Here is a 15,265-nt window from a genome sequence, read left to right as displayed (position 1 = left end):
CAAGGGTGCCTCTGTTGCAGGCAGGATTGGTTTTGTGCAGGAAGGGGCACCTTCCTGTATAAGAACAATCCTGAGAGGCATTTGCCTCTTTCCAAGTGTGCTGCATAATGTAGCACACATAGACAGAGGAAAACATTTACATATATCTCCTGGTTTCTCCTCACCTCGGAAGGTGTACGGATTTGACACATCCCCAGGTCTAAATCACTTTGTAAATCTGGAGCAGCATCGAATTCCATGGGTGCTGCTTGGGAAAACCCACCGCAACGCCCATGGAACGCCTCCTGGGCACAAAGTAAGGAGACGCAGCAATTTGGGCTGCACTGCCTTACTCCATATCTATAAGAACATTCAAAGCCATGCTGGGTGGTTTAGACTGGCTTCATAAATCTTTAGGAGAGCCCTGCGTCATGCATGCACCACTTTACGTGGTACAAAAGTGATGCAGGGCTCTCATAAATAAATCCCTTGGTCTCTGCAAATCTGCCTTCCTCTGAACTATTTGAACTATTTAATATTTGTTTTTTATATTCTCACATAGGGAAACAAACTTGAAAGTGAAACAGTCGCTGACCATCACAGGGGACATGGGCGAAGACCTTCGTAAAATGTCGGATTTCAATGGTGAGTATTCACTCCAGAAAAAAACCAGATAATTTGATTGGCAGATAATACTTTGACTCTGTCACATCCCCACCCTTCATGTCTGACAGAAGTTATCAACACAATTAAATGTCAATTAACAAGTTTTAACGAATTGTTTATTTTTTAATTTGAGCCTCATTTTAAGATGGCTTAGTCAATATCTAGTTTGTTTCTTCTGTTTAAGTTCCTTTTCTGCATTTTCTGTACTCTTTCTTCTCTTTCTAAGATTCACCGTCCCAACACCATCCAAAAGTGTAGTGTGTGTAGTCGACCTACGGCCCCACAAAAGGTCCCTATCCCAGCTCTTGGGCACCCAGCTTGATGATCCCTTGAAATGGTGGCTGTTTTCACTCAAACGCATGCCTGGTAGCTTTCAAGTACATTTTTACCTAATCTCCTCCGTCCCATCTATGTATCCCAGGAGCCATCAGCATAAACTGACATCCCTCTCGCTGATGGTCACACCTAACTCCTATTAATCTAAACTAACACAAAGAAAGTGGAGCAAATTTATGGAATGGTTACAAGACTAATTTCAATAAAAACACTTTAAAGAACGACTAACCTTGGGTTTCCGGAACACCATGTTGCTTGGCATAAAGCGCTGCATGCCTCATCACGGGTAGTAAGCACTGTAAAAAATGCAGTTACAATACAATGCAATTTTGTACAATTGCAAAATACTGTTAGAGTAACAAAAACAAATTCCTCAAGAAACTTATGAAACTGTATTTAGTGATGCAAACTAATATTTTTATTGTAATCCAGAAGGTAGTGCTATAACTAATTGTTGGAGCAGGAAGGGACAGTGTAATCCAATTAGTGTGTAACGTTTTAAATATTTTAAGTGATTAATCTTAATTTTCACTTTGTATCTTTTAAATAATGCAGGACAGTCAGTCAGTCAGTCAATTATCTTTATTCGATTATTAAAAATCATAAAAGAACGAGCATTAATACATGACAACATTTCATCAGAACACATAATAATACAGGTCAATATTTTGTTAAAAAACCCTAAACTCGCAATGTACAAAATAAGTTATGCATAAATGTTAAAAGTATTAAAATCAGTGAGCTATAAAAGAGTAATCATTAATCTGGAACAAGGTGCCTGGTTCTAGAACGATGCTTATTTATGCGTGCGCCTGCAACCAAAAAACTAGCAACATGAAATGTTACTTTTAAATTGGGAAGGAGTTGCAGGAACATCATAGCTGGTTTTACCTGCGTAAAACCCAGATTGCACAATATAGGAAGCAAGTATTTTTTTCTATTCTCAGTATAATGGCCGCAGAACAAGATAAAATGAGTCGTATCCTGGGTAGAAAAGTGATCACAATCACATGGTTTGGCGTTTTCAGGTCTAATCCATGTTTTAAAATTACCCAGAATGAAGGGAATCAGGTCCAGACGAAATCTCGTTAGAAGGAAACGGTGGTATGGTTTAGTTACCAAAAAAAGATATGGTTCCATACCTGGGACAGATGTTAACGTGCAATGTTTCCTAACCGTAGATTTATTTAACTCTGTAGCTTCCCTCTCCAAAACATAGAAATTTGTCAGGATATTTTTAACTGTTTTTATATCTTCCTGGTTTATCAAATGTGGAGAAGAAAAAAGTTCAGGTCGGCCAGCTAAAGTTAATTGCGTCTGAAAGTATTTTAGCCACGGAATGTTATGTGCTCTATCCAGGGCTAAACAATCTTTTAAGATAATATGATTTAATGTGAGCTCCTGGTTGAGCCAAATTTTCAGCCATCCAATAACTGGGGCTAGTTTTAAAATGTCGGTAATATAGCCCAGTCCCAGCTCTGTGTGTATTATATAGGTGGAAGTCGATTGAGGGACAGAAAGCAGGGTTCTCAGAAATTTATTTTCTACTTTCTGGATTTTATCATGATTAGTGCACCCCCAAATAACAGAGCCGTATTGGGCAACCGACAAACATTTAGCTTTGTAGACCTTTATAATGCTTTCCATGGGGCGGGCTCCGAGTTTTTTAGCAAAACCAAGCAACCCAGCGGCCGCTCTTGCCACAGCGTTGCTTTTAACGGAGTGCTGGGGGCCCCACGTGCCCTTTTCATCAAAGGTCACTCCTAAATAAGGAAAAGATGGAACTCTCCTAACCTCTTTCCCAGCAAAAAAAAATGTTTTCGACTTTCTTTTCCTGCCTGCGGCTCCTGCAATCATTACATGAGATTTTTCTGCATTGGTTTTCATGTCCAAAGAGGACATGAAATCCCCAAAGGATAAAAGGAGTTTGTTTAGTACCACTCCAGAGCGTGCCAAGAGGACAGCATCATCCGCGTACAGGAGGACAGGTATCTTTGTCTCACCTGCACGCGGGATGTCGGTGTGGGAGGCTGCCAGGACTGCCTCAAGATCGTTTATATAAAGAGTGAAGAGAAGGGGGGCAAGGATACACCCTTGCCTGACCCCCCCTCTCTGACTTAAAGTGGCAAGTACATCTTCCTTCCCTGGTCACTCTGACCGAGGTCTTAAGATCTCTATGTAACTCGGCCAGATACCCAACCAAAGGAGCATCAATGCCCATGGTCAAAAGGACCCCCCACAGCTTAGCCCTGTTAACCAGGTCAAAAGCTGAGGAAAGGTCCATGAAGGCCATGTACAGAGAGCCCCCCTTGGCAATTGCGTATTTATTTATGATCAGTTCTAAATTTAGACACTGATCTAAAGTTCCTCTTTTGGCTCTAAAACCATATTGTGCATTTGATAGGGCACCCTTCCCTTCTAAAAGCTGAGTCAGTCTTCCTAAAAGGACTCTCCCCAGGATTTTAACACTGGAATCAATGAGAGAGATTGGCCTATAGCAGGCCGGGTCTGTTCTCTGTCCTTTTTTAAAAATCGGTATTATGGTGGACTTAGCCCAGCTAGTAGGAAAAATAAAATCCCTTGTGAGAATTTTGGCGCTTAGTTCAGGGGCACTCTTAAAGAAATCAGCGGGAACCCCATCGGGCCCCGGTGCCTTTTTAGAGAGTGTGTCATTAATCGCTTTTTTCACCTCCTCTATGCTAAAAGGAGAGATGGTGGTTACTGCTTGTGTGAATTGCATTCCACAGCCTGGGGTGATATCAGGGCAGCTATAAATGTTACTGAAATGTGTGACCCACTGTTCATCAGGTATGGTGCAGTCTGCTCTCTGCTTCTCTAGTCCCACAAAATATGGATGGTTTATTATCGCCCAAAATCTAGCACTATCTCTCTGTATATCAGGCGACAATAAGTCATTCCAGGCCTCCTTTTTAATCTCGGATTTCCTCGTCCTGATAGCATAACTGTATTGTTTCCTCAGTGATGCTATCAGTTCTTTATCTCTTGGTTTATTTTTTAAGGCTTTCAGGAGGATTGAGTGAGCCTTGGAACAATTTGAATCAAACCATTTGGGGCCCCTATGTGTATAAGGCTTTTTCTTTACGGTCAGGTCTAAGTTGACCTGACGGCAGATAACATTGAACGCCTCTATCATGGTAGTTACAGAGTTATTATTATCCAAGCAGATTGCGACCTCCCCCTCAACTTTAGCCAGGGTATCCTGTAGAAAGGTAATTGGGGTTACTTGGTCCCATTTCAGTCTGCGGTTCTGGTCTCTCAGGACTAAATCTGTCACACATAAAGCTTCAATCACTCTCTTTCCCAAAACTCCCTGTGATACGATCTCTAAAATTACAGGGTTGTGGTCGCTAAAAGCTGAAGTTTCTACCTTATAATTGAGCACTTCAGGCAAAATACTGGACGATAAAAAAATATTATCCACAATTGTGCCTGTGTTGTTACCCACGTATGTTGGTAACCTCGAGCCTATATGACTACTATGTGATTCATAAAGATTAAAAATTGCTAGGAGTGATTCCAAAGCCTCTCCACGTGGTGAGTGTTCAAAATGCGGAGTAGAGGAGTAGGGGGAAAAATCCTCGTGTTCCACACGGCAATCCATATTGCATGGGTGAATGTTGTAGTCACCCAAAAGGATCACCTCAAACCCATGAACACTGTTCTCGCTGTGGGTAGACAGGAATTCCTGTAAAGTTACCAAATGCTCATTCAAGATTTGACTGACGGGGGAATTATAAAAATTAACGAATAATATAGGCTGTGAGTTTGGTGTAGTTAGTTCAACCGCTAAGATATTTATTGAATTAGTTTTAATCTGTCTTGGCTTTCCTTGAATATCTAGGGAAATGTATATAGCCAAGCCCCCCTTTGCCCTTCCTGATTTACTAGGTACTGCCGGTACAAAGAAATGGGAAAAGCCGTCCAGAACAAGTCTGTCTGACGTTTCCCAAGTTTCTTGGAAAGCAAGAATGTCATTAGATCTAATTATCTCCAACCAGTTCTTATCGTTGAATTTGGCTCTGATGCCAGCGACATTCCAGCTCATAATTCTGCAGACCCTAATGCCTGTAAGTTTTGGATCTAATGATCTAAGAACAAGCGAAGGACCCTCACCGTTAGTATCTTGTCTGGGAGAGAGTCAATCGTTTTGATCCATGAAGGATAATGGGGCATAGCGATTAAACAATTGAAGAGGTTCTACTAAAGGATTGTGCTGTGGTAAGAGGGAATGATGGGCTACTGCATTATGCCTTATGTCCTGCCCCCATCTGAGATTTGAGTCCCAAATTCTTTCCCACCCTGGTGCGGGAGTCCTTGGATGGGTGACGTTCTGCTGTTCACCGTAAAAGAACTTTAGGGTTAGGGGAACAACAGTACCCTGTCTGCGTTGAGGAGGGAATAGGTTAGCAAGTATATTAGGAAGGACGTCTTGATTTGAGAGGCTCACTGCCACACAGTCCCCTTTAAACTTTTTCGGCCGGTTTCCCAACCAGGGGACCCTAGTTGCTGACTTAATTACGCTTGCCAGATGGTACTTTCCCCCTGGAGCTAACCGCATGTTACTGGTTAACCAGTGCAGAGCCTGGCTCGTGAGAGAGGTAGGGCTTTCCACTGTTCCCCCTTCCAAAGGAGGGACATTCGCTAACACTAGGACCACTGGTGTGGCCTCAACTAAAAATTGTAGGGGGTCCGTTGAGAGAGCAATTACTGGGGGGAAGCTAACAGAGGGGGTACTATCTGTTGGGATGTTAACTAACAGAGGGCCCTCGCTGATAGTGGTCGATGATGTTGATGGTTGGGGCGGTAAGTTCTCATCAGGCGACTGGTTCCCTGCGCCATCGCTTACAACCTCTCTGACCACATTTCCCCCTGTATTATTGCTCAAGTTTGTGACTAACGTAGTTATGTTTTCTACCCCGCCTGCAACCGTAGTGTGGAGTCCACCCAATCTCTTAATCTCCGCTTGCAGTTTGTCAATTTTTGATGTTAAAGGTTTAACAATGGCATTAATTTTTAACTCAAGAAAGTCAGCAATCCTTTCAAAAAAAGCGTCCTCAAAAGTATGATTATGTTTATCTTCCACAGTGTTTACTTGCTTTGACTTTGGGGTAATAGCCCTCTTCCTTCTTGTTCCCGGACGTGGACCACCCTGCTTGGGTGGGTTTTTAGTGCATAATCGTCTTGGCCTTGTGGCACGACCTTTGGGTGTCTGTTCGTCAGATGAAACTCGAGTATGTTTCTCCTGATCGGAGTCAATGTCAATGTCACTCTCAGCCTCTACGTTGGAAACCTCAGAGGCCGGGACTACGTTGACAGGTGTGCCGCTTAATCCTTGGGAAATAGGGCCACTAGTTATGCCCTCCTGATGAGCTTCCTGCAAAATAGTGTCATCAATCAGAATAGATGCAGTGGGGGACAGACAACGTAGGTCTGGGGATTGGCTCAACCCCAAAGAATTTCTCCTCTGCGTGTTAATTTTTTTCACGGTTTGGACAAGGTAATTGTCAAGAGTGTTTTGCGGGGCTTCCTTCGATTTCGTAGACATCTTTGCAATATACACTCAAACTCACTTTTTATACAATTTTGATAGCTAATAGGAGAGTCTTAGAACCAAAAGTCTTACTTGCGGTGATGATTCCTGCAGCGTTTCTGGCCCTGCCCCTGCCTCCTCCTGCCGATGAGGGCCGTAGAGGGCCCGCCCTTTGCCCGGGCTTAGCCCCGGGCGTCCCGCGAAGCGGGTTCCTGTGGCGCTTATGTGCGCCTCCCTGGCGCCCTCGCGGTGTCACAAGGCGCACCGCCGCGTAGGCTGCCGGGAATTGTGGTCCCGGAGCGGCGGCGCGTGTAGTCTGCTGCAAAGTGACTCTTGGCGGTGGCGGCGTGTCTGGATGCCTGGCAGTGGCGGCGGCGTCTAGCAGGTAAGTTAGGTTCTTTTCTTTTCCCCCCGCTCCGCCGGACATAATGCAGGACAGCAAAATGCACAGACACTCATACAGAAACAAAACGCAGAATAGCCTGATCATATTGCCTGTTAAAATTTGTTTTAGCTGCCTAGCCTGACAGGTAGAAGGTGGATCAAAACCTGAAAAAGTGCACAATACACAAGACCGGTCTAGCCCACCATAGCTATACCAAGGAGGACACCACTAAGGCCGAAGGAAGTCATGCAGCCACTGAACACTTCAGAGTGTGCGACGGAGAGGATGAACAGGCTACTGGAGCGAAACATGTGTCAGATACATGAACCTGAGAGTGTAATTCTTGGGGTAGATGTTGCTCCACGAAAAAGCATCCCTACACCTCACACTGCACAGTTTTGCTAAGCCTGGAGGTCTAACCAAACTATGTGTGTGCTTACAAACATCACACTGTACAGTCCCACAAAGTGGAGGTCTCCTTGACAGATAGTGTAAAAGACCATCAGGATCCGATAAATCCCAGGGCAGGGCATACGTGTTTGGCAGGGACTTGGTCTGCACACTTTTCTGATCACTACCACTTTCATTGTTAAAGTAGAGTACTTCTCATCTCACTACAGAAGATAGTGGCCAGCCTGTCCTCTGAGCCACCATCAAGTTACTTGTCAACATCAGCTAGATCAGGCCAAATGGGACCTTAGTGCTAATTACTATACTCAGAGTGAAGCTGTCTTTTGGCAACAATATCAAAATATATTTGATGAAAGCAACTTCACGGGCAGATTTCTGGCCTGGCAGGCTAGGGAACATGCTGCCGCTAACCTAATTAAAACTTTAAAATGTCCTCTCACTGATTTAGAGACAGATGATCCGGTTAAAATATAGGATATAATGCTTAAGCACTATGAATCCATCTATGGTCAGCATCAGAGTGTAGATTCCTTTTTGCTAGAAACCTTTTTACATAATTATGAACTACCTGCGCTTTCAGAAACAGAACAACAAACTATGGCTAGATTATTTTCTATGGAGGAACTAGAGAGAGTTATAAAAGATCTTCCTAATGGTAAGGCCTGTGGCCCAGATGGGTTTCCATCGGAATTCTTTAAGGTCTTTTTTGTGCATTTGCTGATTTTTTTCACTCATTAATAAACTCCATGTTAGAGGGAGGTACAATACCAGATTCCTTCAGACAAGGCAATGTAGTGAGTTTCTTGAAAAAGGTGAAGGACAGCAAAGACCCAAATTCTTATCGTCCGATAACATTATTAAATTTGGATTACAAAATAGTAACGAAACTTCTATCATTGCGTTTCAATCAATGTACGGCAGAATTGATTCATCCAGATCAGAATGGTTTTATCGCGGGCAGACAGTTAGCAACTAACACTCATTATCTTATCGAGGCTTTGGATTATTTTGAGACACAAGGGATTTCTGCTTTAGTTTTTTATTTATTTATTTATTTTTTTAAAACCTTTATTGACATCAAAAGGTGAGACAAGTCGAGGCCTACAACCAAGCCGGCCGGCCGCAATGTGCAAAATAATCAGGAGTCACCAGGCAAATATTACATAATCAATCAATACAAAGCAGAGGCCGTACAATCACAGAAGGGGAAAAGAGATACAGAAACCAAAGGGCTAAAACACAGGAGTAAATAAGGCTTAATTTTATAATATGGGGAGAAGACATATGACAGGCTCACTTTCAATACGGAGGCATCCGATATCGCAAACCAACCTCAACATTAATAAGGGGGCATGGGGGCAAAGTATCAGGGGAACAACACAATGCAAAACACCAAGCAGGGGTATCAGGCCAAACGCTCTGCACATTTATCCTATATAGTGTGGTTCAGTAAATTTGTTGTGGGTGCTATTAACCTGAAGTCATATACCCCTAGACTCCCAAAAATTCAAAGCAACACAATGGTACAGCACCCCACACAGTATATCTTTTACAATAACATTGAATGCATTCTTTGAAGAAACATTTCAGTAGGACTGGAGGTTCTTTTTTTCTTTGCTTTTATTAACAATTTTCCAATTTAAAAAGAAGAAACGTAGGCTACGTTTCTTCTTTTTAAATTGGAAAATTGTTAATAAAAGCAAAGAAAAAAAGAACCTCCAGTCCTACTGAAATGTTTCTTCAAAGAATGCATTCAATGTTATTGTAAAAGATATACTGTGTGGGGTGCTGTACCATTGTGTTGCTGACAACACAATGCAGTCAAGAAAATCAGGATACGTGAGACACAATCAGCCCCTGAGCATTATCCTCGTAACATGCCCGCCACCCAAGACACTACCAAGCCAGAACAGAGGGATCGGAAAAACAATGCATCAAAACCAGCCCGTCATAATAACCTCTGGGACACAGGAAGGAAACACAAAGGGGGGGGACGAAGTGGGGAAGGGGAAAAGGAAGGGAAAGGAAAATGGAGGGAAGACAAAATAAAACGAAAAAAGGAAAATAAGAAAATATGAAAAACGAAAGGAAGAAGACACGCCGACACAGGCCCCCCGTGGCGGGAAGACAGGAGACAAAAGGAGTAGCGGCCCAAGTGGGGGTATGGCGATCGGGGAGAGAGACAGCTGAAACAGAGCAGGAGGATTAACAACGCCACACCCCCCACCCGAAACACACCATAGGAGGTCGGGACAGACGCGGTCTCACGAAAAAGAGATACAAAAGGGCCATAGAACCAGAAAACAAACAAAAAATAGAGCCCAACCCACCCGTCCCACCCTGCACCCCTGTAGAAGGCTATGGCCCACCCTTCAAACAGCGTGCCTGTCGCCCTAAACCAGAACCCGAAATATAGCGAGAAGTAAGAAAGAAGAAAGCGACAAAAAGGCAAGAAAAGCGGAGCAAAGAAGACAGGAGGGAGGAGCAGAAGAACCATAATAATCCGAACGGGCGGCCGCAGCCCTCCGCCCAACCAGACAAGCACAGTCAAAAACAGACCAGGACGACACCCCATCACGCGCCACAAAACAGTAGGAGAAGGGGACCTCCCACCTTTCTACGATTAAGAACAATTATGCTACGAAATCGTATACCAAGAATCAAACGGAAGTCGTACATGTCACCCCCAACCCTTTCGAGCGACAAACCCCACCCACCACATGGCAATGGAAAACCACATACTAAATACGAAATCAGCATATAATCGAGCGGGATGGTGACTAGCATAGTTACTTGGGGGGTATACAAATCCACAAGGGAGCAATAGTCCAAACAGAAAGTATCGATGCATCAAATATCGCAGCACGAGCAATGAAAAACAGGAGTTCAGTTGCGCCACTGGAGCGGGCGAGGTGGCCCCAATTATAGACACAGGCAAAGTCATCGAAACAGGCACAGGAGGCAGTCCATCAATAGTTTCAGGCAACAATGTCGAACAGGGTCGGAGTACAGCATCCAAGTCCCCGGGGTCCGAATCTTGAAAGGCAGGGAGCCCCAAAGTCACCGACACACTACACGATCTTCGATCAGTGGCGGAGACACTCAAGTCAATCGAGGGGGGCGAGGCAATGAAGTCTTCGAAACAAGAGGGCGACAAGATGAAATGGCCACCCAAAATGGCGGCAGATCGTGGCGTCCCCACCGAGACGCCCAGGGCCAGGGAGGCGTGTAGGGATCTCAGGGCTTCCAGGATATCTCTGACCGTCGGCTCACGTCCACCAGATCCGCTCCCCACACCAATAGGCAACACGGGCCCGCCGCCACAGGGTGATTCTCGTTTCAGAAGGTCGGCCGCCATTTCGTGAATCAGCCCAATCGCCGCTCACCAAGACCCCCGGAAAGAACAGTTCTCAAATGTAGGACTTTACAAGCTCCGGGGGTCCCAGCAAGGGCGGCCTCGATGCCAAAAGGATATCCGCCCAAGACGGGTCTCCGCCAGCACCAGCACCGGTGCCCCAATCAAGCGGAGTCCGGGCCCCGAGGACCAGGGCCGTCGGACAAAGCAGCGGCGGGGAGAGACCCCTTCACAGACTCAGGTCCCCGGGCCTCTCACCCACGTCGGCCGTGCGGCCACCCGGGCAGGTCCGGGTCAGGATCGCCGGGATCTTCGCACATCGGCTCCCAACACTGGTTCTCGCTCTCGGCCGGGGCCGAGAGCCGTCGGATCCCACCGGCCAGGTCCCGGTCCAAGTCTCGCAGAGGCCCCGCTCTCTCAGAGGCCACAACTCCGGAGCCACTGCACACCGAGACCCCGGGGTTGGATGGTGAGTACAAACAAGCCGTTATGTTTCCAATGCCCCAAAAATGTGTCGTCCCCGGACAGGATAGAAGACAGGATAGGCAATCAGGACGGAGGGCTGCGGGAGCCGAGCTAAAGGGCGACCATCACGGCCGCGAGCTAGGCTCCTCCTTTTTAGTTTTATTATTAGATGCCGAAAAGGCTTTCGACCTTGTGGTTTGGGAGACACTGTTTATTACTTTAGGGCACTTTGGGATTTCTGCTAAAATTATATCTTTGATTCGTAATTTGTATTCCAACGCTAAAGCTAATGTCATCATTAACACCTCAGTGGCTGGGTCAGGTCTTAGTTAAACGAGGTACAAGACAATCGCCAGTCCTTTTTGCCTTTTTCATCGAGCCCTTGGCAGTAGCATTGAGGAACTGTGCGGAAATTCCCTCCCCCCCATCCCATCAATGGCTAAACTGAAATTATATGCAGATGACATCATGCTTATTATAAAACCTGAATTGGGAGTTCAAGCCAAAGTATTCCAGCTTTTCAAGGACTTTGAAATCTAAGGAGGATATCGTATAAATAAAAAGAAAATGGAAATATTGCATTGCGGGGGGAAGGTTTGGAGTTACATTCTGACATTCTTTTATTGTACCAACAATAGACCCAAGAGATATCTGGGAGTCTTTTTTTCGGCATCGGTTAGGGATTTATATGATCTGAATTTTAATCCCCTTCTTCGAAAAGTTCAAATATTGTTTTCACTTTGGAACTCTCTACCATTATCTATTTTAGGTCGGGTGGCTTTGATCAAAATGTCTGTTCTTCCCCTCTTTAATTTTCTGTTTTCAAATATTTCATGTTTTTTGTCAGGATCTTTCTTTACTCAAGTAGAATCTATGTTTACAGCCTTTATTTGGGCAAAGAAAACACCTCGTATTGCACTGAGCACCTTATATGAGGATCTGGATCAGGGAGGGCTTGCCCTGCCAAATCTTAGGGATTACTATAATGTTTATAATTGCAAAGTACTTATCCAGATTTAAATTTCAACTTCATACAAAAAACTTCATAAATACATTTATTGATCTAATGTGCAAAGAAAATCAGATACATGTTCCTCTGCAGGTGTTTAAATCTCCCAAATTAGTCCGGTATATGTCCCTACAGTGGTTTTTTTAAAAACGTCAGGCTCTTTTTAAAAGATATTCTATCCCCGTTATCAACTTAACATCCTTATTATCCAGCATTCTCCCATTGACTGGTGTTACACAAGGTTTAGATCTCATTGTTAATTGGGCTGCGGCAGGGTTTTCGAAAGTCTCAGACTTTTTGAGAAATGGGAAATGATCACCCTGGTGGAAATGTTTCAATTAATTACTAGAAATATCATCTTATTAGGGTCATATAACATTGTGCATAAATTCCTTGTTCAATTGGATATTACTCAGTTAGATCAGCAAAGTCAATTATTAAATTAATTATTAGTTGACGTACCCGATAGAAAACCGGGGGTATGAAAGCGCCATCTTGCCCAAAGTAGGAAGCTGGATCTTAGCCAGAAGGCGATCAAAAAATGGCTGGAGCAGGAAAATCAGGCAATGCCTTTGAATGTTTGGTCAGTCGTCAATAGATTTAATTTAAGCACATTATGAGGGGCGAATTGGCGGAGAATGTTATTTTTTAGTAAGTGGTTACTTTATCGTACACCTTCCTCTATTTCCAAAATGTACCCTAATCATTCTCCACATTGTTTTAGATGCATCCATTATTCTCCAGCTAACTGGTCACGTGTCATGGTTCATTGTGATAAGATTGCAAAATGTTGGGAAGAGATCTTCAGCTATTTCCAGATCGAATGTGGTATCGAGATTGCAGTGAACGAGAAATTAATTTTGTACGGTTTTAATCCTGATCTTTCTTTTCCTGACCAGATGGCTAAACTGCTATATATCGCTATGGCAGTGATTAGATCTCTTTTGTTACAATAATGGCGTACAGAGCAGATTCCATCTATTTATGAATGGTTACATAAGATGAAACAGGTTAAAACTAGTGAGCGGAATTTCTCGTTATGAGTGGGGGTATTAGAAGATTTGATAAGATCTGGGGGACATTTTTTAATTAAATTTGAGAGGAATTATTGTCATTATGGGAGGTAGCAGTTTTTATAAGCTCCACAGCATATTATATGCAGACATTGTGACTCTAATTGCTTTTGCTTTAATACTTGGTGTATGGTATGTGTTTTTTCTATTAGACTTATGTAAATGTTTTTCTATACTAAATGAGATGAAGAACTGTTGATGGACTGTATATTATTCATAATTTTGTATTGTTATTAAGGACTTCAATAAAAGAAGAATAAAAAAAAGTTATTTGTCATGAATCACTGTTCAAGTAATGAGACATAATGTTGGCACAAGCATGCCACTGAGTGGTGATTGTACTTTTCTGGCTTCAAATTATTGTTCCTGTTAAGGTCACAGCTCAAGCACAGATGGTAGTTGACCATGTTTAGTACATAATATGAAGCATGTCTGAATGTTATTGCATGACTGTAATAAGTTGTGTATTGCCCTCCTGCCTCTTCAAAAGTCACCACGGCATTCCTTTGCCCTTGCTTCTCTTTGTTCCAGGTGAGATTGAGTGTGAAGCCCCAAACAACAAGCTGGACCGGTTTTCCGGGACTCTGACATATAAAAAGGAGAAGTATTCCTTGGACAATGAGAAGATCCTGCTGCGTGGCTGCACCCTCAGGAACACCGAGTGGTGCTTCGGCATCGTCATCTTTGCCGGTATGTGGAGGGCCCTATCCTCTGTCGTCTACCCACTGTAACCTCATCAGTAATGGCTGACTCACTGGTTTGTAGCCTTCTAGTTTATTTCCTTGACAATCAAAACTTGTGTGTCCTAACAACTCAGAGAGAGCACCCGAGGTCCTTGCTTTGCACACTCCTTGTACCATTCTTTTTAAATGATAATTATTAGAATTCAATGAATGGTGGTCTTGTTTATTGCTCGTTAAGATGTGTTTAATGTACCCACTAATTGTGCAACTGGACAATGTATTCATCAATATATTACCACATTGATGTTAAGCATCATGACACCTTGTGGTAGTTACCAGCAACTGGTGTGAAACACTATGAAATAATGCAAAATGCTTTGGTAACTATTGGTTAATTATTTCTTCTCTTTACTGGCACACTTCTAAATACTGCAGCAATCGTTTTATTGCTGCTGTATATTACCTCAAATATTTACTAGCAAGTTGTGAATGAAAGCTTAGGTCAACTGAGCCCCAAGGATGAAAGGCAACAAAGGCAGGACTGATCAGACCTCCTTATGTACTTAAGGGAATACTTCCTTTAAATGAGATCTTGTGGGGCCTTCTGATAGGAAGGCATCTTTCTGTTTCCCTTGACAGGTCATGTTGGTTATTTCTAAACTGAGGACCAATACTGGAAGGCATTCACTTGTCCCCTACCTGTTCTGCTGATCAGATGAACCACTGCATAAGTGACCGATCCTTCATGATTGGTTCTCCCTTAATGGAAAACAAACAAATGGAGGAGTACCCCCAGGAGGTGCTATAAAGCCTCTATCAGAAGAAGTGCACAAAATGTCTGAAAGGACAGATTCATCCTTTGTTAGAAGACCCCTCACTCAGCAACCTAGGTGGTGACATGCTTCATCATCGGGTTCCAACCCGGACAGCCGAGTGCCATCCGGGTGTGCTGCGACACCTGACTACAGTGGAGCGGGTTTGTTTTTTCAATTTCATGTGTGAGTAAAAGAAGGAGTAGTGATTTAAAAATTATCCAGCAAGCTACTCACTATAAAAACTTTATTGTGGAGTGTCTGGGCAACTATAAAAAAGATGTTTTGCTGGACACCATGCCAAGTTAGTTAGGACTCAGGTGTCAATGCTATCGTAGTGAAAATAAAAATGGTCTACATGTTTCAACCGCTGTTGTGATTATAGGGTTATCGTCAGGACTAGTGGTGGTAGCCTGGGTGGTATACACTCGCTAAGGTGTACTATGCACTTGGTTATGTGAAGGGCCACCTAAAAAGTTTAGTAGGCGGTTGTAGAGTTACTTCCTCCAGGAATCCTAGAAAAAGTACTTCAAGCGTCAT

The 15,265-nt window shown here is 43.6% G+C and overlaps 1 protein-coding gene and 1 long non-coding RNA gene across 3 annotated transcripts in view; one reads left to right on the top strand and one right to left on the bottom strand.

Moving 5' to 3' along the window:
- Positions 1–15,265, top strand: part of LOC144817820 (phospholipid-transporting ATPase ID-like) — an 892,949-nt gene that overhangs the window by 705,339 nt on the left and 172,345 nt on the right. For both annotated transcript variants that reach the window (XM_078674658.1, XM_078674659.1), the window contains exons 9-10: positions 542–624; positions 13,762–13,920. In XM_078674658.1, the coding sequence (XP_078530784.1) occupies positions 542–624; positions 13,762–13,920 (242 nt within the window). The remainder of the gene's footprint in view (positions 1–541; positions 625–13,761; positions 13,921–15,265) is intronic.
- The window catches only part of LOC144817821 (uncharacterized), a 573,792-nt gene that overhangs the window by 474,317 nt on the left and 84,210 nt on the right, over positions 1–15,265 (bottom strand). The window contains exon 2 of the long non-coding RNA XR_013606987.1: positions 1,211–1,277. This is a non-coding gene — a long non-coding RNA (uncharacterized LOC144817821). The remainder of the gene's footprint in view (positions 1–1,210; positions 1,278–15,265) is intronic.

The sequence above is a fragment of the Lissotriton helveticus genome, chromosome 2_1 (genome assembly GCF_964261635.1).
Source record: "Lissotriton helveticus chromosome 2_1, aLisHel1.1, whole genome shotgun sequence".
In the NCBI taxonomy this organism is placed as follows: domain Eukaryota; kingdom Metazoa; phylum Chordata; class Amphibia; order Caudata; family Salamandridae; genus Lissotriton; species Lissotriton helveticus.
Note: the sequence above shows the minus strand (reverse complement) of the source record. Positions and strands in the feature narration are given on the sequence as shown.